The 27,544-nt window shown below is 37.6% G+C and overlaps 1 protein-coding gene across 19 annotated transcripts in view; it reads left to right on the top strand.

Moving 5' to 3' along the window:
• EPB41 (erythrocyte membrane protein band 4.1) overlaps positions 1 to 27,544 on the top strand; it is a 181,542-nt gene that overhangs the window by 81,744 nt on the left and 72,254 nt on the right. For 17 of the 19 annotated variants that reach the window (XM_027518448.1, XM_027518438.1, XM_027518362.1 and 14 more), the window contains exons 3-7: positions 1,648 to 1,860; positions 4,516 to 4,620; positions 7,542 to 7,584; positions 18,715 to 18,790; positions 20,554 to 20,772. In XM_027518448.1, the coding sequence (XP_027374249.1) occupies positions 1,807 to 1,860; positions 4,516 to 4,620; positions 7,542 to 7,584; positions 18,715 to 18,790; positions 20,554 to 20,772 (497 nt within the window). In that variant the 5' untranslated portion in view covers positions 1,648 to 1,806. Of the gene's footprint in view, positions 1 to 174; positions 251 to 1,647; positions 1,861 to 4,515; positions 4,621 to 7,541; positions 7,585 to 18,714; positions 18,791 to 20,553; positions 20,773 to 27,544 lie in introns of all 19 variants that reach the window. The other 2 variants (XM_027518398.1, XM_027518327.1) reach the window with 2 other exon arrangements.

Raw genomic sequence — 27,544 nt, 5'->3', positions numbered from 1 at the left:
TTCATTTTAATGGTCCTTTTCTATACAGGATTTTTTAAAATTGAGTTTGCATTGTAGGATTGCACTGGCCTTCATCTAGGGTACTTTGGGTTTTTTGGAAACCATGCGTCATTTTTTAATACTTTTTAATTTATTCACTCAACAAATTTGCTGAAAACCTACTGTGTGTGCCAGGCCCTAAGCTGGACAGACATTGGTAAATAAAAAACTACAATACGGCAAAGAGATCATGAATTCTGGAGTCTGACTGGTATGTGACTTGTTGACTGTATGATCCTACTTTATTAACTTTTCTTCCTTCAATTTTTTATTTGTCAAGGGGAGATAACAATAGTACACTTCCCACAGGGTTAAATGAGTTCATATAAGTAATGCTTTTAGAACAGTAATGACCCATTGTAACTTCTATATAAATGTTTGTTGTTGTTATTGAACAAACATGATCTCTACTCTTGATAACTTTATTGTCTAATGGAAGAGACAAAAAAAGTAGTAAATACAAAATAATTATTTATCGTCATAAATGTTACGAAGGCAACAAATAGGGTACTGACATGAAGAGTACTAGTAGAGTGGGGATAGGCCAGATAGGATATTCCACAGACAGAGGAGCCTGGGGGGCTACAGTCCATGGGTCGCAAAGAGCTGGACACGACTGAGCGACTTCACTTCACTAGTATCTAATGCAGGAGGAGCAGGAGCCAAATAATTAAATCCTCCTTCTCAAATGTCAACTATGTTTTCTTTTGAAAGAAAAGGATTAGTGAGGTTCGGTTAAGAATCTTTCAGCAGTTTTATTGTGTAAAAAGTAAGTAGGGGTATGCGAAAATGTCGTCTCACTTACCTGTATTGCTTTGGAATGACTTAATGATTGCCCTAGGGGATCCAGATTTCAGTGGATCTCTTGCTTCTCTGAATCTTCTTTGCATTTGTCATGGTTGATACCTGGTAAAAATTTAGATCACTGGTATTTGCAATTGTTAGCCTACTACATCTGTTGCCTTTTGCTCTAAATTGGTCAGGAACCCCTCTTAGCCATTCATAAAATTTAGACCGCATGACAAATAACAGCCTATTTTGCAATTCATAAGGCTACCTCATTAGAATTGAGGAGCAAGGGGCAAAGATGTTTAGATTTTGATAGAATTTAAGAATAGATAATGGTATAGCCAGTAAAAATGTATAGTGCTGAGAGCAACAGATTGGTATGCTCTAGTTTACCTGAAACCTTCATTTATTGATTTGAAAAATGACATTCCACCTGAAGATAGAATTTTACCTTGTATCAGGGGCCTTCCGTGGTGGCTCAGCTGGTAAAGAATCTGCCTGCAATGCAGGAGATCCAGATTCGATCCCTCGGTCGGGAAGATCCCCTGGAGAAGGGAATGGCTACCCACTTCAGTTTTAGGGGAAAAAGAGCAAATTTTACCTTATATTATAAAGTTTTGAGACTAGCAGAATCTGTGGATCTTTGGGGAGATCGTATCTCTTATAGAAAAAAATTATTTAATCTTCTTATCACTTGTATTTAACAGTTTTCTTCTTCAGTTAGTGCTTTTATTGGTAGCCACATTATAAGCAAACATGTGTACAGCATGTTGTGTGAAGTGTCTTTATTACTGACTTGGTGATGTCATGGCTATGTAGCCTGCTCAGGAAGAACACAGAGAAGATCCAGATTTTCAGACTAAGGAAGAAGGAGGACTTGAGGAGTGCTCTAAAATAGAAGTAAAAGAAGAAGGTCCTGAATCAAAAGCAGAGAGAGAATTAAAAGCTCCCCAGAAATCCCTCAGAAGGCACGGAAGCATGCACTGCAAGGTTTCTCTGTTGGATGACACAGTTTACGAATGTGTGGTGGAGGTGGGTGCGTTTCGATTTCCAGTAGTTAGAACGCGTACAGATTGTTTCATGTTTCAAAGCGGTGCTGTGGTCTGAGGTAAGACCCTGTATAATGACTGTTTCTATGGACTGAAATGTTAATTGTGATTTTCTAGGGGTGGAGGTGTGGAAGGATTATGAGTGAGTCTTATTTTCATCTCCAGTTTTTTCTGTATCTGCCAAATACATGTATTGTGAATTGAGTATGTGTTACTTTTATAACCCAAAATAATTTTAAGAAAAAAAAGGTTATTTATAGAGTGCCCTTCTGTGACGAGATTTCCCAGGATGGCCTCAGTTTCTAGGTCTAGCAGTCCCCATAATTGTACTTGTCAAAAAAAAAAAAATTACTACCTGTTCATTTTTGCTCTCCCAGATCTAAACTCTAATAAGCTTTGGTTTATTGAATGTATTTCTTTAGCTCCATGAGATAGGATATAAAAAGCTTACATCAAGTAATTCCATTTGTTAAAATTCTCTTATTTCCAGGAAGAATAAATAATTGAATCAAGAATAGAAATGTCAGAGTTATTAATATTTTAATTATTCTTTTGCTTCAAGACAAGTTAAAATCCTTGAAAATCTATCAGCTATTTTTTTAATTAGAGAAGTAATTATCAATTATAATATGCTTGATAAAAAGCAATTATTGAGATTATTTCTAATACATATAACTCATATATACTTGTATCTTAGGTATGTAACATTATTTTGAATTTGATTTATTTATATGCAAATATATCAAAGCACAAATAAGTAGTCTAAAATATTATATTGTATTTATTAATAGAAATTCCCCTTTGAAGTTTTGAAAAACAAGAAAAATACACTGTTGCATTTTAAAAATGGCTACTATTCCTGGTAACTAGAGGAGATCTAGGGTCTGCTCTTTCTGCTTCTCACTACTAACTAGTCTAGAGATGGAGAAAGCTATTCCGCATTCATTCTTCACACTCAGATCAAGATCTAGATAGGAATCCCTTTATCTGAAGCACGTGGGGGCAGATGTGTTTCGGTATTCAAAATATTTGGGGCTTTAGAAAAGCAATAAGTACATACTGTGGAAATTTTCGGGCTTCCCTGGTGGCATGGAAATTTTATAATACACCCAGTCAAGTGTGTAGCAGTAGGCACATGACCAAGCATGTTATTTCTATGGTAAAATATATGAAGACTCTAAGTTGGATAAATAAAAATGAAAAGTAGCCCATAATGGATCAGGTTAGAATTTCCCTTCAGATGAGCTTTGAACAAAAACAAAATAAACGTCACCTTTTACTTTTTAGGACTTCTGAATTTTGGAAGTATAAAGAAGAGAGTAGGGACCTGTATGTGAAGAATTCTCAAATCATCTCTGTCCTTTAGAAACATAGAAGGGAGAAAATGAAGAAAATGATGTAATGATATGGGATAAGTCTAAAAATGAATTAGCAACTATGTGAATTACTAATAGTCATTAAAAATAACAGCTCATTGAGAGAAGGGTATGTGTCATGTAGATGTGCCAATGATTTCTAATTTTTTGAAATGTTAAAACTATTTCTCAAAAGGTATTATCATGTTTAAGTTTTTCAACATTTCCAGCTGTTAGGTAGAGCAGATATAAATAATCTTTTCTTACAGATGAGAAAGTAATGTTCAGAAATATTAATTGAATCAACTCATGTTGTTTAGCTAGTAAATGAAAAGGCTGGGACTTTTTGACTCTAAATCTCAGTCCCTAAGTTATGGCATTTCCTCCCTATAAACCGGAGAAGGCGATGGCACCCCACTCCAGTACTCTTGCCTGGAAAATCCCATGGATGGAGGAACTTGGTGGGCTGCAGTCCATGGGGTCTCGAAGAGTTGGACACGACTGAGTGACTTCACTTTCACTTTTCTGTTCATGCATTGGAGAAGGAAATGGCAACCCACTGCAGTGTTCTTGCCTGGAGAATCCCAGGGACGGGGGAGCCTGGTGGGCTGCCGTCTATGGGGTCGCACAGAGTCGGACAGGACTGAAGCGACTTAGCAGCAGCAGCAGCCCTATAAACAGGAATATAAGTATCTCAAATTGGTGGTGGTTTGATTTTCTAGGTAGAAGAATGTTAAATTATTTGGAGCACAATTGTAGGAGTAATGTCTATAGAGCATCTAAAATCTTATACTTTATGCATTTTTCTGAAAGAGATGGCCATGAGTTGAGACACAGCTCATTGACTTGAGACTTTTGATCTGGGAATGATAGTCTTGATGATTTCCATAGCCACTGTTAACATCAGTGTCGACAGCTGATTTAGCTGTTTCAGGTGCTCACGGTGACTGACAGTAGCCCACAGCAAGCTTCAGGAAATACTGCACCAAAAATAAAGAATGTAATGTTTAAGATGAAGGATGGGGGATGCTTGATGCAGGGAATGTGGGATTTTGCTTTGAATTGCAGCACCATTTCCAAGCAACCATTTCTGTGATGCATATTTAAACTGACAAATTAAGAAACAAGACTTTCATTACATTGTTCTGTTTACACTGGGTAGCCATCTGAAAGTGTTAGTAACCAAGGAGAAAAGAGGAAATTGGAACCTGATGTTTTATGTTATTTCATAATAAATAAAAGAATAAGTGGAAACCTCAACCAAAATATGTATATCTTTGCAGAAACATGCTAAGGGACAAGATTTACTTAAACGAGTATGTGAACACCTCAATCTTTTGGAAGAAGACTACTTTGGTCTGGCCATTTGGGATAATGCAACCTCAAAGGTGAGAAGACTGCTTGTAATATAAGAAACTGACCTCCCCAACTTGCTTTTTTTTTCTTATCAGAAAGTATTTATTAAACATATATTTGTATTTCTTCCTGTGCTGATTTTGAAGCAGATAACTACAACAACTAGGTTGGTCCTCATTGCCAAAATTGTTTTAATTCATTTATTGTTGTTAAGAATGTATTTATGCCTGCCTGCCTCTCCAAGATATAGCGTAACTTAGTAAGGGAAGATCGAAGGTAACTCAATGTCTCTAAAACCACAGGGAAAAGCTTTCTGCCGCTGTGAGTTAGCAAATTCTCCCATGAACTGAGAAAAATATTCTGAGAAGTATTTTGTGTTATACAGTCTCAGTGAGATAAAATCGAATGTTTTTATATTATGTGTGTGTACCCCATTCAGGTGTATGTTACAGTATCTGAGAACACTTGAATTTGGCATATAAATAAAGTCACTAAGTACTGGTACCTACTTTAAAAAAAAAAATCACTGTTATAATTTTTCTATGAACCCAATATTCTTAAATTGCTGGGAACTGGCTCATCTGAAGGCATTCAGCAGTGAAAATTCTTTCAGTTTGCAGTTGAACTTCCGGGCTTACATTGGTACAAAACTGTTAGTTGCATTGAAAACTTTTCGCCTTTGTTAGTGTCATCTGCCCTCTGTCGTATCAGCAAGTTTTATTTCCTTATAGTAGCTCTTACTAGCCTATTTATTTTTTAATGAGAAAACATTAAATTGCTTTATTTATATTCATTGATATATTTGTGTATAAAGTCATGTTAAAAGTGTCCAATAAAAAAGCTGAATTTGTTTGTTTATACAGCAAAGTACAAACCTGGCTGTGTAAAAAAGGGCTTATTGTCCCCCTTCCTCAGATAAAATATTTCTGGGCAAAAAAGTTGATGTCTCTGAATCATAATCTAGTTTCAGTTTCTCTCATCTTTGCAAAAACCCCTTCTAGGGAAGCCAGTGGACTAGTGAATCCTGGGAAACATAGGGCCTTTCCCCCCTAAACATTCTTTTGAGAAACATTTTCTAACTGTCTCTAAGAATTAAAGACGTATTGATTGTTCACTATTAACCTTTTCTATGGGCTTCCCTGGTGGCTGAAATGGTAAAGAATCTGCCTGCAATGCAGGAGACCCGGGTTTGATCCCTGGGTTGGGAAGATCCCCTGGAGAAGGAAATGGCAACCCACTCCAGCGTTCTTGTCTGGAGATCCCATGGACAGAGGAGCCTGGCAGGCTACAGTCCTGCTGCTGCTAAGTCGCTTCAGTCATGTCCGACTCTGTGCAACCTCAGAGACGGAAGCCCACCAGGCTCCCCCGTCCCTGGGATTCTCCAGGCAAGAACACTGGAGTGGGTTGCCATTTCCTTCTCCAATGTGTGAAAGCGAAAAGTGAAAGTGAAGTCGCAGAGTCGTGTCCGACTCTCTGAAACCCCGTGGACTGCAGCCTACCAGGCTCCTCCGTCCATGGGATTTTCCAGGCAAGAGTACTGGAGTGGGGTGCCATTGCCTTCTCTGATATTCCTCTCCAGGAGCCTGGGGGTCATAAAGAGTGAGACATGACTGAGTGGCTAACACACACACACACACACACACACACACACACACACACCCCTCTTCCATTAGACTGACAGCTCCACACACACACACACACATACACACACACACACACACACACACCCCTCTTCCATTAGACTGACAGCTCCTTGAGGACAATCACTATTTTTAAATTCTTGTTTGTAACTTTGGTGCCTAGCACATGGAGGTATTCTACAAATACCTTTTGGCTAAATAAAATGCTCTGAATTGAATAATTAAACCTGGGTCCCCTGCATTGCAGGCAGATTCTTTACCATCTGAGCCACCAAAGGAGCCCTCAAAATAATATAATATATAATGTAAGATTGTGGTGATCAAGCCCACTCCTTGGGTAGAGCAGGGATGGCCACCTTGGACTTTGCCCTGGGTGGTACAGGGTGAGGAAGAGATACCTAACTCTTCTAAATACAACTGAAATTCCATTCTAAACTTTTGGGAGAGGGAATAGTGAGGGGGCGGGGATTGGGAGGAGGCATGGAATGGGCTCCTAGGGTACCTATAATGATGTATGTTCACTTTGATAATTTATTGATCTGTACGTATGTTTTATGTACTTTTTTGTATATGTCTTATGTCAATAAAAAATCTCTTAGACAATTCAATTTAGTCAAGTTGCCTATGAAATGGTGAGGCTCTTTTTAAGTGCTGTTAGTTTTGCATGGTCCACAGTGGGTTGAGGAGTCCTGCCTTCGTGGTGTGCAGACTTTAACTGTGGTTGGAGAACAGGGAAGGAAGAATTTAGTGTGGGCAAGAGTAGTCAGAGAAAGCAAAATAGTTATTCATTCAGTAAACGTTAACTGAGCAGGAACCGTGTACCAGGTACTGTGCTGACATGGAGAACTCGAATGATACTGGAGGTTAAAGTTGGAGTGAAAATTAAGGTCTGGGTGATATCAATAGTCCTGGTTGTAGAGCTTTACAGAATAATAAAAACAGCAAGTGCTTATTTAACATTTCTTATTTACTAAAAACTTGATATATTAACTCTCTTAATCTTCACAATAACTCTGAGGTAGGCACTACCTCTAATATCGCATTTTATTTCCTCTAATAGATGAGGAAACTGAGGTACAGAGATGCTTAAAATCACTAAGCCAGGAAGTAGTAGACCTAGGATTCAAGCCCAATTGTCTGACTCCTTGTTTCTCTGATCAGAAGCCCTATACTATGTGAAACAAATGCAAAGAACGTTGGAAATGTAGGTTGACCTGGAGACACTATTGGAGATGGTCCGTAACCCTGCTACTGGTACTCTGTGGTTAATGTATTTTGGAGTTCTATGTGAATGCCTTTTCTTCTTTTTACAGACATGGCTGGATTCTGCCAAAGAAATAAAAAAGCAAGTTCGTGGTAAGTGAATATAGCCATTTTATGGCTCTCTCTCTTTTTTTTAAAGTAGGTCAGAGGATTTCCAACCTTTTCTAGTGGTGAGTCACTTTAGAATCCTGGCTATGGCATATGGCTTTGAAATTGAGATAAAGCCTTCCTTTGAAAGGTAGAGATTCCATAATAGAAAGGCACAGCAGAGGTAGACACTATTGAGATGTAGGTCAGATCTTGATTTTTTTCTTTCTTTTTTTTTTTTTTACAACTAGGCAAAGTAGGGGAAGATAGGAATGACAGAGAGAAACAGAAGATGGAGACGAACAAAGAATAGAAAAGAAAAGGATATGAAGTCAGTTCTCAAAATGGTAGTGATTGAAACTGTAGCAGCCTACAGTTGAGAGCTGCTGCCTGATCCTGTTCCATTTAAATTGTCCTGGACTATTGAGTTCTAACCTTCTCCGTGTTTTCCTCTCTGTAGTTCTTTTTTGTTCCCTTTCAGCAGTCTTCTTTCAAATCAAAGTATGTAAGGAACTGTGGAAGGAACAAAAAGGATCGAAGAATGGAAATCCTTTGCCAGTGGCCCTTTGTCATTGTGGTTTTCTCTTTGCCCTGAGCCCATTGACACAAAATACTGCTAAACACCATGCTCAGACTTGTGCCTTGGGATAGATTTTTCTAGGTTGAAAATGTCTAGATTAGTATTTTGTGAGCTTCCCAGGTGGCACTAGTGGCAAAGAATCTGCCTGCCAATGCAGGAAACGTGAGTTCGATCCCTGGGTGGGGAAGATCCCTGGGAATAGCAAATGGAAACCCGCTCCAGTATTCTTGCCTGAAAAATTTCGTGGACAGAGGAGCCTAGCAGGCTACAGTCGACGAGGTCAGAAAGAATCAGACATGACTAAGCCCATACATGGTATTTTGTAGCCCCTGGTCCAGTATCTAAAGGGGTAGAGACTTTTCCCCTCCTTTATGACTAGATGTCCTTTTATTTTATTTTATATTTATTTTTTGACCACAGCATGCAGGATCTTAGTTCCCTGACCAGGGATTGAACCCATGCCCCCTGCGATGGAAATGTGGATTCTTAACCACTGGACCACCAAGGAAGTCCTTCAGTTCAGTTCAGTTCAGTTCATTCGCTCAGTTGTGTCTCACTCTTTGCGACCCCATAAATTGCAGCATGCCAGGCCTTCCTTAGTTTTGTTTATTTTTCAGTAAACTTGTAGGAACTGCAGTAAATGTTATTAATCATGATTAGTAAATTTTAACTGTATCACCTGAAAACAGATTTTGTTTTTCATTTGTTTTTGAAGGAAAACACTTTTGTTATGGTAAAATGTTTCCCTTTAGACCCTGTTTATTTATATTTCTTAATTTGGACTGGCAACTCTCCATATTTGTTCCCTGCCTGTAAAATCTCATTTTAAAATGAAAGTCAGAGTAAAAAATATTTAGAATAGTTGAGACATGACAAGAAAAAACTTGATTCCAAGCCCCTTTCAATGAGGATACTTTTTATATTCAATATTACTCAGGAGTAAATGATTGTACTAGAAAACTCTTTAGGGAGAAAAGTTAAAACAGAGTTTATGATGAGTAGAGAAGACTATCTAGTAGATTTTCAGGCTATTGGGGAAGAAAACTCTTACTAAGAAAAATAACCTAAGTGTTTGTCATTTTTTAAAAAAGAACTTTTCAAAATAATAAACCTCTTTCCTTCAATATGGGAAAGAAAAACCATATCTGTAACAAAAATCTTAATATCAAAATGTAAATATTTCATTGCTCCAAAGAGAAGATTGATATTTACCGATTGCAAAGATTTTCAATTCAGTTCAGTCACTCAGTTGTGTCTGACTCTTTGCAACCCCATGGACTGCAGCACGCCAGGCTTCCCTGTCCATCACCAACTCCCGGAGATTACTCAAACTCATATCCATGGAGTCGGTAATGCCATCCAACCACCTCATCCTCTGTTGTTCCCTTCTCCTCCTGCCTTCAGTCTTTCCCAGCATCAGGGTCTTTTCCAACAAGTCAGTTCTTTGAGTCAGGTGGCCCAAGTATTGGAGCTTCAGCTCTAGCATCAGTCCTTCCAATGAATATTCAGGACTGATTTCCTTTAGGACTGACTGGTTTGATCTCCTTCCTGTCCAAGGGACTCTCAAGAGTCTTCTCTAACACCACAGTTCAAAGGTATCAATTCTTCTTCGCTGAGCTTTCCTTTATGGTCTGACTCTCATATCTATACATGATTACTGGAAAAACCATAGCTTTGATTAGATGGCTTTTGTTGGCAAAGTAATGTCTCTGCCTTTTAATATGCTGTCTAAGTTAGTCATAGCTTTTCTTCCAAGGAGCAAGAGTCTTTTAATTTCATGGCTGCAATCACCATCTGCAGTCATTTTGGAGCCCAAGAAAATAAAGTCTGTCACTGTTTACATTGTTTCCCCACCTATTTGCCAGGCAGTGATGGGACTGGATGTCATTATCTTAGTTTTCTGAATGTTGAGTTTTAAGCCAACTTTTTCACTCTCCTCTTTCACTTTCATCAAGAGGTTCTTCAGTTTCACTTTGCTTTCTGCCTTAAGGGTGATGTCATCTGCATATCTGAGGTGATTGATATTTCTCCCGGCAATCTTGATTCCAGCTTACTCTTTATCCAGCCAAGCATTTCACATGATATAATCTGCATATAAGTTAAATAAGCAGGGTGACAATATACAGCCTTGATGTATTCCTTTCCCAGTTTGGAACCAGTCCACTGTTGATGTCCATGGAAAGATTTTGGGTTTTTAAAAAGATAATTTTATCCTATAAGTAATATATACTCATTGTGAAAAATTGAAACATAATGAAAATATATCATGAAGAAAGTAAAAGACCCCTAAATCCTACCCTCCAGATGGATCACTATTAAATTGGTGTAATCTGCAAGATTTTTCTAGGCATATATAAATTTTGCTTTTTAAAAATACAGTTATGTTGTACATTGTTTTATATTGTGTCTTCTGTGTACTATGTCATATGTATTAATAGTTTAAAATTTTAAAATATGAAGTATGAAATTAAAAGACCCAGATGAATATGAAACAAGATAAATTTCCCTTCTTCCCCTGTCCTTTAACTAACTTCTTGTGTTCTTTCCAGAGATTTTCTGAGTGTATATAGATAATACATTTTAATATAAATATGTATTTAATGTGTATATTATATTTTATATATAATATACTTTACAAATATATTTTGAGATAAATATGTATATTCGATATGTATTTAATATGCATATGCAAGCAATCTTTAATATAATTTGGGTACTCTTTATATTAACATATATAAATTCATTTCATTTGTTTAAATTTTTTTTAATGATTATAAGGTTTTAGCACCATATATATATTTTGGGTTGCAGTGAATATATATAAAGGGCTTCCCCGGTGGTGCAGTGGTAAAGAATCTGCCAGCCAGTGCAGGAGACCCATGTTTGATCCCTGGGTTGGGAAGATCTGGAGAAGGGAATGGCAACCCACTCCAGTATTATTGCCTGGAAAATCCCATGGACAGAGGAGCCTGGCAGGCTACAGTCCCATGGGGTTTCAAGGAGTTGGGCACAAGTAAGTGACTAATACTTTCATTTTTCCAGTTCAGTTCAGTTCAGTCACTCAGTTGTGTCCAACTCTTTGCGACCCCATGAATTGCAGCACGCCAGGCCTCCCTGTCCATCACCAACTCCCGGAGTTCACTCAAACTCATGTCCATCGAGTCGGTGATGCCATCCAGCCATCTCATCCTCTGTCGTCCCCTTCTCCTTCTGCCCCCAATCCTTCCCAGCATCAGAGTCTTTTCCAATGAGTCAACTCTTTGCATCAGGTGGCCAAAGTACTGGAGTTTCAGCTTCAGCATCAGTCCTTCCAATGAACACCCAGGACTGATCTCCTTTAGGATGGACTCTCAAGAGTCTTCTCCAAGAAAATGGCAACCCACTCCAGTGTTCTAGCCTGGAGAATCCCAGGGACGGGGGAGCCTGGTGGGCTGCCGTCTCTGGGGTCGCACAGAGTCAGACACGACCGAAGCGACTTAGCAGCAGCAAGAAGAAACATCAGAGAGGCATCTTTCTCTTTCTCACCACCACGTGAGGGCACAGTGAGCAGGCACTGTCTGCATGTCAGGAAGAGAGATCTCACCAGAAACAGAGTCAGTCAGAACCTTGATCCTGGACTTCTCAGCCTCCAGAATTGTGAGAAAATAAACTTTTGTTGTTAAGTCACCCAGAAAAAAAAAAAAAAGTCTTCTCCAACACCACAGTTCAAAAGCATCAATTTTTCAGTGCTCAGCTTTCTTCACAGTCCAAGTCTCACATCCATACATGATCAGTGGAAAAACCATAGCCTTGACTAGACGGACCTTTGTTGGCAAAGTAATGTCTCTGCTTTTGAATATGCTATCTAGGTTGGTCATAACTTTCCTTCCAAGGACTAAGCGTCTTTTAATTTCATGGCTACAGTCACCATCTGCAGTGATTTTGGAGCCCCCAAAAATAAAGTCTGACACTGTTTCCCCATCTATTTCCCATGAAGTGATGATGGGACCAGATGCCATGATCTTAGTTTTCTGAATGTTGAGCATTAAGCCAACTTTTTCACTCTCCTCTTTCACTTTCATCAAGAGGCTTTTTAGTTCCTCTTCACTTTCTGCCATAAGGGTGGAGTCATCTGCATATCTGAGGTGATTGATATTTCTCCCGGCAATCTTGATTCCAGCTTGTGCTTCTTCCAGCCCAGCGTTTCTCATGATGTACTCTGCATATAAGTTAAATAAGCAGGGTGACAATATACAGCCTTGACGTACTCCTTTTCCTATTTGGAACCAGTCTGTTGTTCCATGTACATATATATATATATATGTATAGTATGTGTGTATGTGCAACATATATATGTATATGTGCATCTAGATGTGGGGACTTGGCCAGTGGCTCAGTGGTAAAGAATCTGCCTGCAGTGCAGGAGCCATGGGAGATGCGGGTTTGATCCCTGGGTCAGGAAGAGCCCTTGGAGGAGGGCATGGCGACCCACACCAGTATTCTTGCCTGGAGAATCCCATGGACAGAGGAGCCTTATGGGCTACAGTCCATTCAGTCACAAAGAGTTGGACATGACTGAAGCGACTTAGCACTTGGCACTCATTCACCTAGATGTATCTGTAGTAAATTCCTAGAAGTAGAATAAAAAAGTATGAATATCTAAATTTGTAATAGACATTCACCAGCAAGATTTTTTTCTGTATTTCAAAAAATATAGAGAGAAGTATTGAGTTAATGTAGCATATACCCATGTACCCATCCCCCAGAATTAACATGGGTTAACATTTTACATTTAAAATAGAACAGTACAGGTAAGGTTTATCTCTTTTGTTTTCCTCTGCAAAATCTGTTCATGGAAATGTATTTTAATGAATTTGGGGTGATTCAGTCCATGTTATATTTTTCATTCATATATACATACCCATATACAATAGACAGTATTGCTTTGGCTGTGTTTTTGAAATTTCCCTCCAACCTAATTTTTTCCATTTGAACTTTCTTCTAAGGTCAGTCAGTCTCTCTCCCTTCTCCCAGCTTAGATTTTAGCTTTCTTTAACTTCCTTGGTTGTGAATGAGAGCGCTCTTACCTGCTGAGTTGGGCTAGCTACTTCCATCTCTTTCTGACATAGCACAGAGCAAAAGCAAGAAATCCTTATACCGCTGAAAAATAGTGATATATAAAAGAACACAAATTATGTTTAAGAAATTCTGTAGCCCAGAGTTTGCTCTTTCTAAATGCACCCCCCTCTCCTTCCCTTGCAGAAGTCCTGAATTTTGTGTTAATGATTCCATTGTATTTTTAAAATGTTTTTTTAGTACCTGATGTTTCAATGTTTCATACAATACATATTGAAATTTTAAAATTTACATTTTACCTTTTTGAACATCATGTGCTGTGTGCTCAAATAGCTCAGTCATGTCAGACTCTGCGATCCCATGGACAGGAGGCTGCCAGGCTCCTCTGTCCGTGGGATTCTCCAGGCAAGAATACTGGATTGAATTGCCATGCCCTCCTCCAGGGGATCTTCCTGGTTCAGGGATTGAACCTGCGTTTCTTATGTATATAAATTAAATTATATAGCAATCATAGTGGCTAGCTTTTCTTATGAACATGATACTGAAATTCATCTCAGTTGAAAAGAAAATTTCAAAAAACAGTTCTTATTCTTCACTATAAGTGATATCCTCTGACTTTTTTCTTCTCTGGCTGTGCCACGTGGCTTGCAGGGTCTTAGTTCCCTGCCTAGGGATTGGACCTGGGGCCTGGCAATGGAAGCACCAAGTTCTAACCACTGGACCACCAGGGAATTCCTCTTCTGAATTTTTTTCTTTTATACTCTTTCGTTTTTTAAAATGCTTATTTTGACTCACTAAACTGATTTCACAATGGATCATGAGTTCACAGTTTAAAACAGCCCTGATTTAACCTATATACCTTAAGGTGGAATTGCTAGATTATAGAGTATGTTTGTTTTCAGTTTTATCAGATATAGCCAAATTGCTTTCCTTTAAATTGATTGTACTAGCTTACATCTCTACCAATAGTGTATGAGATAGTTCCTGTTTTCCTGTGTACTTAGAAGGCAGAAATTTTTAAAATGTTTGGCTATAATTTCAGACTTAAAAGTTGAAAGAGTGGTACAAAGAACTCCTGGATACCCTTCAGGAATACACTCGATTCCTCAGATGTTGGTATTTTACTACATTCATTTTATCTTTTTTTCTCTTATACACACACATGACCTTTTTTCTGAACCAGTTAAGAGTAAGTTGCATCATAGCAGCACTATTCACAATAGCAAAAAGGAGAAAATAACCCAAATGTCCACCAATGAATGATGGATATATATATATATATATATGTTATATATATTCCATGTATACCATGGAATATTGTTTATTCTCAAAAAGGAATGGAACACTGATACATCCTGCAGCATAGATAAGCTTCAAACATGATGCTAAATGAGAGAAGCCAGACGTAAAAGGCCACATATTGTTTGATTCCATTCATATGAAGTATAGATCCATAGAGACAGAAAGCAGACTAGAGGTTTCCAGGGGCTAGGAGGAGGGTGGCAAGGGAGTAGCGATTGTTTAATGGCTACAGAGTCTCCTTTGTGGGTGATGAAAACGTTTTGAAATAGATAGAGGTGATGGTTATACAACATTGTGAATATACTAAGTGCCAGTGAATTGTATCATTAAATGTACTAAATTGTATACTTTAAAATGGTTAATATTATGTGAATTCCACCTCAGTTAAAAAGAAAAAAGAGTGAATTGCTGTTGCAATAGCTTTCTACCCCTAAAAACTTCAGTTTGCATATCCTAAAAGCTAGGATTTTTCTCTCATAGCCATAATACAATTACTAAAAGCTGGAAGTTAGCATTGAAACAATACTATAAATTATGGACCTTGTTTGTTACTTGTGTCAATAATATTCTTTATAGCGAAAATGCAAGGTGATGCTTTGCATTCAGTTGTCACATTGCTCTAGTTTTCTTTAATCTGAAACAATTCCTTAGTCTTTAAAATATTTCATAACATTGATAGTTTTGCAGAGTCCATGCTAGTTATTTTGTGAGTGGTCACTTTGAGTTTGTCTGATGTTTCCTCATGGTATATGAATCTTCAGGTTACACACTTTTGTCAGGAACATCATTAAAGTTTTGCTGAGGTAGAAGGCAGAAATTTTAGTGTTAAAAAATATTAGAGCTTTTCCAGTCTCCATTTTTTTCTAGTTCAAAATTGGGAAATGAGTACAACAAGGCTGTATACTGTCACCCTGCTTATTTAACTTATATGCAGAGTATATCATGTGAAATGCCAGGCTGGATGAATCACAAGCTGGAATCAAGATTGCCAGGAGAAATACCAATAACCTCAGATATGCAGATGACACCATTCTGATGGTAGAAAGTGAAGAGAAGCTAAAGAGCCTCTTGATGAGGATGAAATAAGAGAGTGAAAAGGCTGGCTTGAAACTCAACAATCAGAAAACTAAGATCATAGCATCCAGTCCCATTACTTCATGGCAAATAGAGGAGAAAAAGTGGAAGCAGCAGTAGATTTTCTTTTCTTGGGCTCCAGAATCACTGGGGATGGTCACTGCACCCACGTAATTAAAAGACACTTGCTTCTTGGAAGAAAAGGCTTAACAAACCTAGACAGCATATTAAAAAGCAGACACATCACTTTGCCAACAAAGGTCTTTATAGTCAAAGCGATGGTTTTTCCAGTAGTCATGTACAGATGTGAGAGTTGGACCATAAAGAAAGCTGAGCGCCAAAGAATTGATGCTTTCAACTTGTGGTGCTGGAGAAGACTCTTGAGAGTCCCTTGGACTGCAAGGAGATCCAACCAGTCAATCCTAAAGCAAATTGGTCCTGGTGAAGCTCTAATACTTTGGCCACCTGATGTGAACAACTGACTCATTGGAAAACATCCTGTTTCTGGGAAAAATTGAAGGCAAAAGGAGAAGAGGGTGACAGAGGATGAGATGGTTAGATAGCATCACTGACTTTATGGGCATGAATTTGAGCAAACTGCAGGAGATAGTGGAGGACAGAGGAACCTGGCGAGCTACAGTCCTTGGGGGTCACAAAGAGTCGGAGACAACTTAGTGACGCACCAACGGCAGCAGCCTTCTCATGTGACCTTCACAACAAAGCTGTGAGATCATTACTTTATGTCATTTGTTCACTCAACAAATATTTCTTGAGCATCTGTGATATGCCAAGCACTGTTACAGGTGCTCGGGGTATATACCATATATAAAACAGAAAAAAAAAAATCTTACCTTCAGGAATTTCCTTTATAGTGGGAGACAAAGATTACCCTTTAGAAAATGTGTGTGTATGCACACACACACAAAGTGTGTTCAAGTGGTATAAAAGAGTATATAGTGAAAATGGGTCTCTCTCTTCCCACTTTGCCCTCACCTCTCAGTTTCTCTCCCCAGGAGTTCCCCTTTCTAGTTTTGTAGCTACTGTACCCGGTTTACTGTGTATCCTCATAGGGAAAATCTTTGCCTAGATAATCATTCCTGTAATATGTACTTTTTTCTACCCCCACCTTTTGCAGTTGCTTTCTATGTGTACTGTTCTTTGCCTTGATTTTTTTTTCACTCCACAGCATGTCACGTTTGATGTAACCTTTGCTTGCTAAATAAGTACATTTAGGTTGTTTCCAGACCCTGTTACAATGTCTTGCACGTGTATCACGTGACCACTTTTAAGTGTGTGTTTAGATACATTTATGGAAGTGGAACTGCTGGGTGAAAGGGCATATACATTTTACATTTTGATAGACGTTGTCAGTTGTTCTCTGCAGTGTCCTACCATTTTATATTCACATCAGCAATGGAAGAAAGTACTTATTTTCCCTACCAACTGTGGGTGATATCAAGCTTTTTATATCAGTTAGCTCAAAGAGGGGGGAAAAAATCACACTTTGTAAACTGTTGCTTATTTGCTTTCCTTAATGTTAGTCTTCCTACCCTATTAAAAAATTGCCATTTATGTATGTTATGAAACAACTAAATTTATGTTTAAAGTTCTTAAATGCTGAATTCACATTTATTGAACATTTTTTAAGCTATCTTGTTTCCCATATTGATTTCCTTTAGCCAATACTTTTTTTTATAGGTAGCATGGAAGTCACCTTTTTAAAAAGCCTATGTGGGAATTATGAGTTAACGGTGATTAGATTGATGTTTTTATCGTATCAGAAAATGAAACAATAGACAATGTTTTACAGTATTTGAACTGTAAATACTGCCCCCCTATCCATTTGCCCCTTTTATGAGAAACAATTATGTGGTTGCTTTTCTAATCTAAGTTCCATTTTAAGTTTTGGGGATATGAAGAAGCATTGAAAGTGAGCTGATAGTAGACATTAAGAGTGACTAGATTTGAGACAGGTTTGTTGTACTGTCTGGAATTTGCCTTTTAACTCAATTTTTGAAGGAAAATTTCAACCATTTCCAAGAGACTCTTGTATTAAATGTTTCAGATGTTTAAAACTACATATTCATTAAGACATTCAAACTACTTCAGGTTGTAATTTGCATTTTGTCATTGCAACCAATAGTAATAAAAATGATATTTGGAGATTAAATACTATGGATGTAAAACATAACAATGTTTGAAACGGATGTATGTTATAGGGTATAGAGTCCAATGGTTAAAAGCATGGGGTTTGGAGTAAGAGAACCCTGGATTCATTAGCTATGTATTTTCTTAAGCCTCTATTTCTTCATAAATAAAATGAAGTATAAGAGAGCCAGCTTAATGCCTGGTAATGCAGTAAGTACTGAACTAAATGCAGCTCTCAGCATCATAACCAATCCTACTAAGATCAGGCACTGCCGTTTGGGAAACTAACAGTCACGTTAGAAAAACCTAGAACTGGTAGCACATAGCTGGAGAAACTGAAATGCATTCTCCACTTAATTTTTACTCATAATCCCTGATTTTCATTGCATATGAAAAGTGTAAAACACTTGTATGAGTTTTAGGATTGAACTCTTGTAGTTTTCATACCCAAAATATTTTATTAGAGCTATAGTTTCTAAGAGCCACGTATATTGCCTCTTCCTTCCTATTTCTAAAGTAATCTCCTAATCTCACCCATATGACTGGGAAGAATGTTTTTTGTTTATTTGACATAATATTGAGAGATGTCACAAATAAATAATACCAATACCAAAAGAAAACATCCATGAATCACTTGCAGGGCTTTTAAGGACCCAGAGTGGTATATAGATCACATTTTGAAAACCATTGCTACAAACATGTTGACCTAGAGGATAGTTTCATGTTATTTTGCTTATATTATTTTATAAGCAAAACTATTAAGTCTGGTAATAAAAAATGAGATAACTTCTTAGATGGTCTCTAAACAACTTTCTTATTTTTCTTTTTAAATAAGGGTAGTATTTTATCCACAGAGCAAAGAAGTATCAATATTAGAAGACCTCAGGGGAAAAAAAGATCAAAAAAAAATACTTTTAGGTAATTCTAACAACCAGAAACTTGGACATAAGTATAAAATTCTTCGCTTATTTTTACAGGTGTCCCCTGGAATTTCACATTTAATGTAAAGTTTTACCCACCTGACCCAGCACAGTTAACAGAAGATATAACAAGGTAAATAATGTATTAAGTTAAATATGTAATAAGTAATTTCATTATCATAAGGTCCAGGGAGTTCTTCATTCAGAATTAAAGAAAAATGATGAATTATTAAACCTAAGATAAAAAATTTCTAGTCACTTCAAGGCAGGCTTACAAATAAGTGAGGCAAAAAACCTCAAATATCTGTGACTTACCTGGAGGAAATTGGCAGGGAATTAACCTTGCTTATCAAGGATATTATGCCATGCTGTTGACAGGGACTCTATAAACCATGCCATCCTCCAAAGAATAGGACACAAATAGAGTGGCAGAATAGGGCTCTGCTGTTTTTTTGTTTTAAATACTCTTCTCTCGTGATGTTCTTTTTTAAGGGATCAAAAAAACTAAAGTCTCAGTGTTCTTATTTTTTCTTCCTATTCCTCTTTTAAATTGTAGGATTAGATACATGAATTGGATCTTTCTCAGTAATTTTTGGGCCTGCTTAATTTATGAAATAAATCTTGTACTCTTTAAAAACAGCTAACTGATTCCTTTTAAGAAAGTGTCCTTTATTGGATTCTATGTAAATATTAGCAAAAAAGGAAAATGGAAGAACAATATCTAATAAAAAGTACTACAGTAAATATTTCTATTCATAGCATCTTATGTAGAGCCTTATATATACATAGTAGGTATTTGGCAGTGTTTGTTCAATCAAATTGTTGTTGAGAAACTACTTTCTAATTCTGATTTTGCTGTCAACCGTCTGATTTCAGACACATATACTCTCCCAAATAAGAGAATAACCTAAGACTCCTAAAAAGTCTGGTTGTTAAGTGTCTATACCATTAAAAAAGTTATCTAGTTATTCTTAGTACATTCTTGAAGTTGAGATGCCATATCTCTGTCTGAAAAAGTTATCTTGGTTATTTCTGTTTCACAAGTAATACTTTCTCTTAGAGTTGCTGCTTACTCATCTTTCTTTGTTAAGGTTTATTATATATACAAATAACAAATCCCTAAAATTCTGTACTAACTACCTATGTTTTAGAGGAGTTGAAGACTCTTAATAATTTGATTGGAGAAGGCAATGGCAACCCACTCCAGTACTCTTGCCTAGAAAATCCCATGGACGGAAGAGCCTGGTAGGCTGCAGTCCATGAGGTCGCTAAGAGTCAGACACGACTAAGCGACTTCACTTTCACTTTCCACTTTCATGCATTGGAGAAGGAAATGGCAACCCACTCCAGTGTTCTTGCCTGGAGAATCCCATGGACGGAGAAGCCTGGTGGGCTGCAGTCCATGGGGTCGCACAGAGTCGGACACGACTGAAGCGACGCAGCAAATGATTTGATTGGCATTGTTCTGACTTTTAAAAAACATGTATGTAGTGACTAATCATAGACAGCAAAAATGATTGCTGATGCATATGTTATTCAATATCTTATTATAGTCAAAGCCGAGATATGATTCTAATTAATCATGGCCCTGACCTCCTTAGCCCTTGTTCTGACTGAGTTAACCAATTCAGACTTTTACCAAACAGGAAAACTGGAAGGTATGATTAAATTGAAAGAACCCAGTTTGGGCTATCTGACACTGAAACAGTACAATGAACAACCATATACCTTCTGCTTAGATTGAACAGTTTGTTAATATTAACTCATCTTTACTTAGTTGCTCTTTTTCTTCCTCCCTCCCTCCCTGTCTTTCCCATTTTCTTCCTTTCTCTCTCTATATATTTTGTTATTGTTTCTGTCACTGACACAGTAACGTCTTTTCTCTTTTGGCTATAGGTATTACCTATGTCTTCAGCTTCGGCAGGACATAGTTTCAGGACGTCTGCCCTGTTCCTTCGCAACCTTAGCGTTACTAGGTTCTTACACTATCCAGTCTGAGCTGGGAGACTATGACCCAGAACTCCATGGCGCAGATTATGTTAGTGATTTTAAACTGGCCCCAAATCAGACCAAGGAACTTGAAGAGAAGGTCATGGAACTGCATAAGTCGTACAGGTAAATATGTTTCCAGAGTTTGAGCTGTCTTCACTTTGACAGTAAGTTTAAATCCTTGACCTGGGATGATTTTAGTGTTCGTCTCAGTGGGAACTGGTGACAGAGAAAGAGTCAGCTTGAGCTCAGTCCCCTCCCAGTTCTTTGGGATTCTAGGCCTTCTGAACCTAAGTTTTTGGAGTAATGGTGCTGCACTGTTGGATGAAAACTAAATGAGGTAATATATGTAAAGCACTAAGCACAGTGGCTGACACATAGCAGGTGCTCAATAAATGGAAGCTATTATTACTATTGCCTTTTACCTTTTCTTTTTTAGATTTAAATGTATTATACTGTATTAGATGACCTTGAGATCTTTAGAGCAGAGGTTCTTAACTTGGGGTCTTTGTGCAAGAATAGACTTAAGAGGCCTCATAAAACCCCTGAAGATATTTTAAAATTCTTTCTTGAATTCACTAATTTTTTTTTTCTTGAAAATAATTGGTAATGTGAGAGATATAACACAGTGGTCAAGAACAAGAGCTTTAGTCAGACTGAGCTGGGTTGAATTTTTGTTCTGCTTGGTCCTAGCCTTGTGACCTCAGGTAATTCACTTAATCTCTCTGAACCTCAGATTCCTTATATGTCTGATAGAGATCATTACCTCAGAGGAAATAGGGTGATCCATAGGGTTAGAAAATGTCATAGGTGTAAAAACTTAATACAACGTCTTACACACAGTAAAAATTTAATAAACATTAGCTAATATTAATGTCCCAGAAAAAAAGTGTTTCTTTCTACAATATATCCCATTGTTATATGAGTGACTTCTCCGAGCTAAATTTTACCAGCTGCCTAAGGCATATCAAGGAGAATGTCTGATCCTGGCCTTGAGTTGGCACCTTGAATTATGTTAGCATGAATTAGGCTAGGATGCCCTTGAAGGTCACACTGCTGAGAAATCCCGAATGGTCATACAGTAGTCTATCTAGCTGTTGAACCATCTTATTTTCCTTAGAGTGGTTTCAATAGGATTGCATGGATTAAGATGCTTCAGATAAAAGAGTGTTAACTCAAGGTCCCCCAGTTCTAGTTGCCTTATTCCCGCTGTAGGTTCCAGTCCCTCAGTCATGAGAACCATAATAAGAACTTTAAAGTCTTTCATCTATGTAACAGTAGTCTTATAACAATTACCCCACTCTAATGAGATCATGCTGTTTCTACAGATAATTGCCAAGGTTAGTTTTTCAAGTTTGGGTATATACATTACAATACTTTGATATCTAAGAGCACTAATGAATCACTGTCAACTAGTTGATGATTCTAACTTAAAGGATGTTGTATTGTCCTTAAATATGTGTTTGGTGATGGCAGTTTAGTCACTACATTGTATCCAGCTCTTGTGACCCCCATGGACTATAGCCCACCAGGTTCCTCTGTCAATGAGATTTCCCAGGCAAGAATACTGCAGTGGGTAGCCATTCCCTTCTCCAGGAGATCTTCTCAACCTTGGGACTGAACCTATGTCTTCTGCACTGTAGGTGGATTCTTTACTGCTGAGCCACCAGGGAAGTGCAAAATATGTGTTTAAGAAACTTATTAATATTCTGATTATAATTCTAGAAATTTATATATATATGTAAAATATGTAATTATGCACACAAATACATGTATGCAAAAGTAAGTGGTAGAAGAAGCAATTAAAATTATTTGTTAGAATGTCAGGATTGTAGGGAAGTGTTCTTTTTATCTAATAATTTAAAAATAATTTTTATTAGTAGTATAATCTTTGAGCAATCAATAAAATGGTAAAAGAAAATATTTTACTGCTGCTGTGGAGCACAACAGCAGAAAATAGTGGTGTTAGATTATGATTGATGCCTTACTTCTGTCTCTGATGATTTTGACATATATTTGATCATAATGGAATTTCAGGTTTGGGAGGACTTTGCAGTCTAAATTTCATGCAATGCTTATTCTCCTTTATGCATTGTTAACATAGTCATCATCATATCATAAGCAGCTAATTATTATGTGTGTGTTATTATGTGCCAGATACCATGCTAAGCACTTTATGTATAGTATCATATTCAGTCTTTATAACCACTGTTTGAATTAAGCCATGTGTGCTCAGTCACTTCAGTCATGTCTGACTCTTTGTGACCCTATGGCCTGTAGCCTGCCATGCTCCTCTGTCCATGGAATTTTCCAGACAAGAATGGGTTGCCATTTCCTACTCCAGGGGATATTCCTGACCAGGGATTGAACCTGTGTCTCCTGTGTTGGCAGGTAGATTCTTTACTGCTGCACCACCTGGGAAGCCCTTTGTTGAAATGGTGGAGCACAAATCAAGGCAGTTGGCACCAAACTGTACTACTGGTCATTGTATGCTTCACTAGGGTGCACTTTTATTTTTTAACTTGCAGTTGAAAGGTGAAATATTTTAAAATCTGCCTGTTCACTTAAAAATTTTCATGATGAAGTAGTAAAAAGTATTGATTATTTTAAATCTTAAATACATTCTGTTTAATATTCTGTGTGATTTAACAGGAAGTACCCAGAAAGCACTTGTGCTGCATACTGAGGTACAACAGTTATCTTGAGGAAAAACACTTGTATAATTGTTTTACATTCTCAGCTGAATTCGTCACTTTTTTTTAGTGCAACACCTTTTTCGTTTGAAAAAAAATAACTATGATTAATGATTATGATTATTCAGACTTGGTTGTTTGGCATACATTTTCTCAAAAAAAAAGAAATGAGCCAGTCCTTTAAGGGTTGGTAAACAACTGACTGTTTGTTGCTAATGATAAAATTCAAGCTTTTAAGAGAAAATTAGAATTTTGTAAAACTTATATTTGCCATCATGGTCTTGACAGGCTCCAACTACTTAAAAGACTTTTCTGATGGAGTTGGTGATGACTTTAATGAATGTGATTATCTTCTTTTAATACTGTACAATGATATGTGTCAGCATTTGGAGGACTTGGATTATTCAGTCAGCCAATATTTTTCAGATATGAAATGCATGATGTTACAAAATCATGCATAACAATAAAAAGTCCATTCAAAAGGCAAGATAGGCCAATGGATTTTAATATAACAGGTTACAGAAGTTCACCATTATGTCTTCAGATTTCACATTGGAAACCCCCTTAGAAAATTGCCATTGTTGAGTTTTAGTGTAGTAAGTATCAAAGAAGATTTTTAATCATCAATTCTTCATTTTCCAACTACATATCTGTATGAGCTCAGGTTTCTTCATATACTACAACCAAATTCAACTATTGCAATAGATTGAATTCAGAAGTAGTTAGACAGGAGAATCCAGCTGTCTTCTAAGTCACACATTAAAAAAATTTTTATAAATATGGAAAACAATGCCGCTGCTTAACAACAGTTTGGGAAAATGTTGTTATTTTTAAAAAAGTTGTTAAAATATGAGTTTTTTATTGTTATTCTTTAAAGATTTAATCAGTTTCAAATTTTATTAGTTTTACCTTCCATTATAGTAAATATTGATAGAAATAACCCACATTTAATAAAAGCTCTTTAGAGTCCTCAGTAATTATTGAGAGGGAAGGGATCCTGAGGTCAAAATTTTGAGAACCACTGAGCTAGGCACTAAGGCAAAAGCCTGGGCTCAGGAGTCAGCCTGTCTTACTTTGAATTCAGTCTCCATTCCTTATTAGCTTTATGATTCTTAGTAAGTTACTTAAGGGCTTCCCAGGCTTCCCTGGTGGTTTAGATGGTAACGAATCTGCCTGAAATGCAGGAGACCCAGGTTCAGTCCTTGAGTTGGGAAGATCCCCTGGAGGAGGGCATGGCAACCCACTCCCAGTGCTCTTGCCTGGAGAATCCCCTGGACAGAGGAGCCTGGCGGGCTAGAGTCTACAGGATCGAAAAGAGCTGGACACAACTGCAGCAACCGTAGCACACATGCATGCTAGTTACCTAAGCTCTCCAAGTTTCCATTTTTCCATCTGAAACAAAAGGATGATAGTGTGAATTCTGTGATTATTTAATCAGAAATTCATGTAAAGTGCTTTGTACAATGATTAGTATATAGTAAAATTTCCAATATTTGTTAGGAAAATAATAATTCTTATTCCATTTTGCTAGTAATGAGTGTGAGTCTGGGTTTAGAGAACTGCTTTTTGGAACTGACTTTAAATCCAAATAGGTGAAACGATCTCAGAGGACAGATGGATGGATATGTTCCAGTTGATGTTCTGTGAGGTGTATGGGTAGAAATTGAGCAGTGATGTATCTCCATGATCAGAAAATTTAGAGGTCTGTCATCTTGGAATTTACTTGCTCCTTTTTGGAAAGATTGGCAGTCCTCACAAACAGAAAGCCAAATGGGAATTTTAATTATGTCCTGACAATGTGACATTTTAACCAGTCCAAAGAGACTTCTGCTTAGGCAGAAGCATTTACTATGTGTTGATCCCATTCCTCAGATAAAGAGAAGACAGTCTACATACATGGAATCCTTAGTAGTGGCTCTTTGTTTGCCAAGACAGAAACTGTGAAGCTATAATTCACATTAAACGTACACTAGCAAATCAAGGCTTAAAATTAATTGTCCTACATTTATGGGGACTAGGAAGATAATGTAAAGTTGTCACTTGTCCCCTACGTAATTATTTGAAACCACAGTCTTTAATCTGGAGATGCAACAATGTTATTAAAAGGCTGTCACATCCCCCACCAGATGAAAACTGTTGACTTGCAAGCATGTGGACCCCAAATTGGTTGAAATCCAGAAGATGGGTGATGCTTGAAACTTTGCCTTTATGCCAACCAACCTGAGAATTGTACACGAGCTGATCATGCAAACTGTACCCCCTCCCTCACGATGCCTTAAAAACCCTTGTCTCCTAACGAGCAACTTGGAGATGATTTTAGGACATTAGTCCACCATCTTCCTAGGTTGCTGGCTTCCTGAATAAAGCAGCTTTTCCCATTTAAAAAAAAAAGGAAAAAAAGCTGTCATTTAACACTGGAACTCACTGAGTGGCTCTGTATCCTGACTCAGTTTGCTCAAAATAAATACAGGGAAACTTTGTTATAACTTCTCTTTTTAATGAGCGAAAATTAACCTGTGCCAAACTCTCCGGTTAGGTACTTCTTGTAAGCTGCAATAATTTCAAATAGTAAATTATTAAGTGGTACTGAATTAATTCAAAACAGTACTCCTAATAGTTTAGAGCTGTCTAATCTCTTTCCAGCTAGTTTGTTACTATTTTCAAGAGTCTTGGAAAATATAGGAAAAAACACAATCTTTAAAACATTGAGTCAAAAATAATTAAGTTTAATTTGTGGTTTAATTGTAAAATATGATTGCATTGACATGCACAGGTATCTGTGGTTGGTGGGATTATGGGAAACTTTCTTCTGTTTTTTTTTTTTTATGCTCTTAAAGATATTTTCCAAATTTTATACAATGAATGTATGATTTTTATAATCAGAAAAAGCTTCCTGAATCAATTGTGTTCTACAGCCATTAGGTGGGATAGAGCAAGATAGTCATCCATGCTGGGAGGCAGTCTGGTTGGGGATACTGGGGCCTAAGCAGGGTGAGGAGAGTGTTTGTTGTGGGGGGCCAGCCTTGCAGGAGAAGTCAGAGCTCAAATAGGATGAAAAGGGAGTCATGGGTGGGCACGTGGTTGTGGTTATCAGACGCAGAAGAGAGTGAGAAGGGCGTCCATGTAAGGGTAAGGCCTGCAGAGGACATCCGTATGGAGTGGTACCTGATACCGGTGTTGAATCCTGAGCAGGGTGAAGATGTCTATGGAAGGGATAGCCTAACCCCAGGGGTCAGAATCTGAGTGAGGACACGTGTGGGAAGCAGCCTATCATGGGGAATTCAGAGTCTAAGCCAGTGAAGAGGGCATCCATGTCGGGGAGGAGTCAGTGGCAGGAGGTAGAGATTGGTTCTGTATGGGGGAGCAGGGCGGGGTTGATCAAATTAGTGTAGTAAGGATAATGGGAGTCAAGTTTCTGACTGTCAGTAAAGGGAGGTAGAAATTATAGTGAGAAGGAAACTAAAATGACTCCTATGGTATTGCGTTAAAACTGCAGGTTTCAGCAAAAACTGTTTCTGATGCATAGATGGATGGATAGATAGATAGAGATGTAAATAAGTACACACACACGCTCCAGCTACATCCAAAGATTAAAAAAAAATCATTTCTGATACTAGTCTCAGGAAGTAGGTATTATTACAGTTCTTACTTTATAGGAGATTGATGTCATACTCTTAAGTGCAGGAGCCAGCTCTAATGATGTGACTTGGGTCCTGGCTAAAGCCTGCTGCCTTAAACTAAGACTTATAACTTGCCCATGATCATGTAATCCCTTGAGCCCTATTTCTTTATCAGCAGAATGAAAGTGTTGGACTCTATAATCTAGCTCCATTCCAGCTTCAAATTCTAAACTTCAAGCTATCAATAATACTAACAACAACAACAAAATGCCCCAAATCTGGAAAGTGGGAGTAACCTTAACTAGAAACGTGTATAATTAAAGTGAGAGAAAAAACTGTAAAACTTTCCTGAGACGTTCTTAATGAGTTGAACATGCAAAATTGCTTGTTCAAGTGCTTATTTCCCCGTTCTTTTTGTGTGTATGTTCAATTTTAGTCATTAATAGCATTCAGGTGTGATATTTTTGTGCTTGCAGAAGTTTTTATTCAGGGATGCTGAGTCATTAACAAGTATGCAGTTTCTTTCCAGATTTTTTTTTTTTTTAATTGGGGAGGGGGTTTGTTATTCCAAGGAACCCTTTGTTC

The sequence above is a fragment of the Bos indicus x Bos taurus genome, chromosome 2, assembly GCF_003369695.1.
Source record: "Bos indicus x Bos taurus breed Angus x Brahman F1 hybrid chromosome 2, Bos_hybrid_MaternalHap_v2.0, whole genome shotgun sequence".
Classification (NCBI taxonomy): domain Eukaryota; kingdom Metazoa; phylum Chordata; class Mammalia; order Artiodactyla; family Bovidae; genus Bos; species Bos indicus x Bos taurus.
This window is presented reverse-complemented; position numbering and strand designations above follow the sequence as displayed.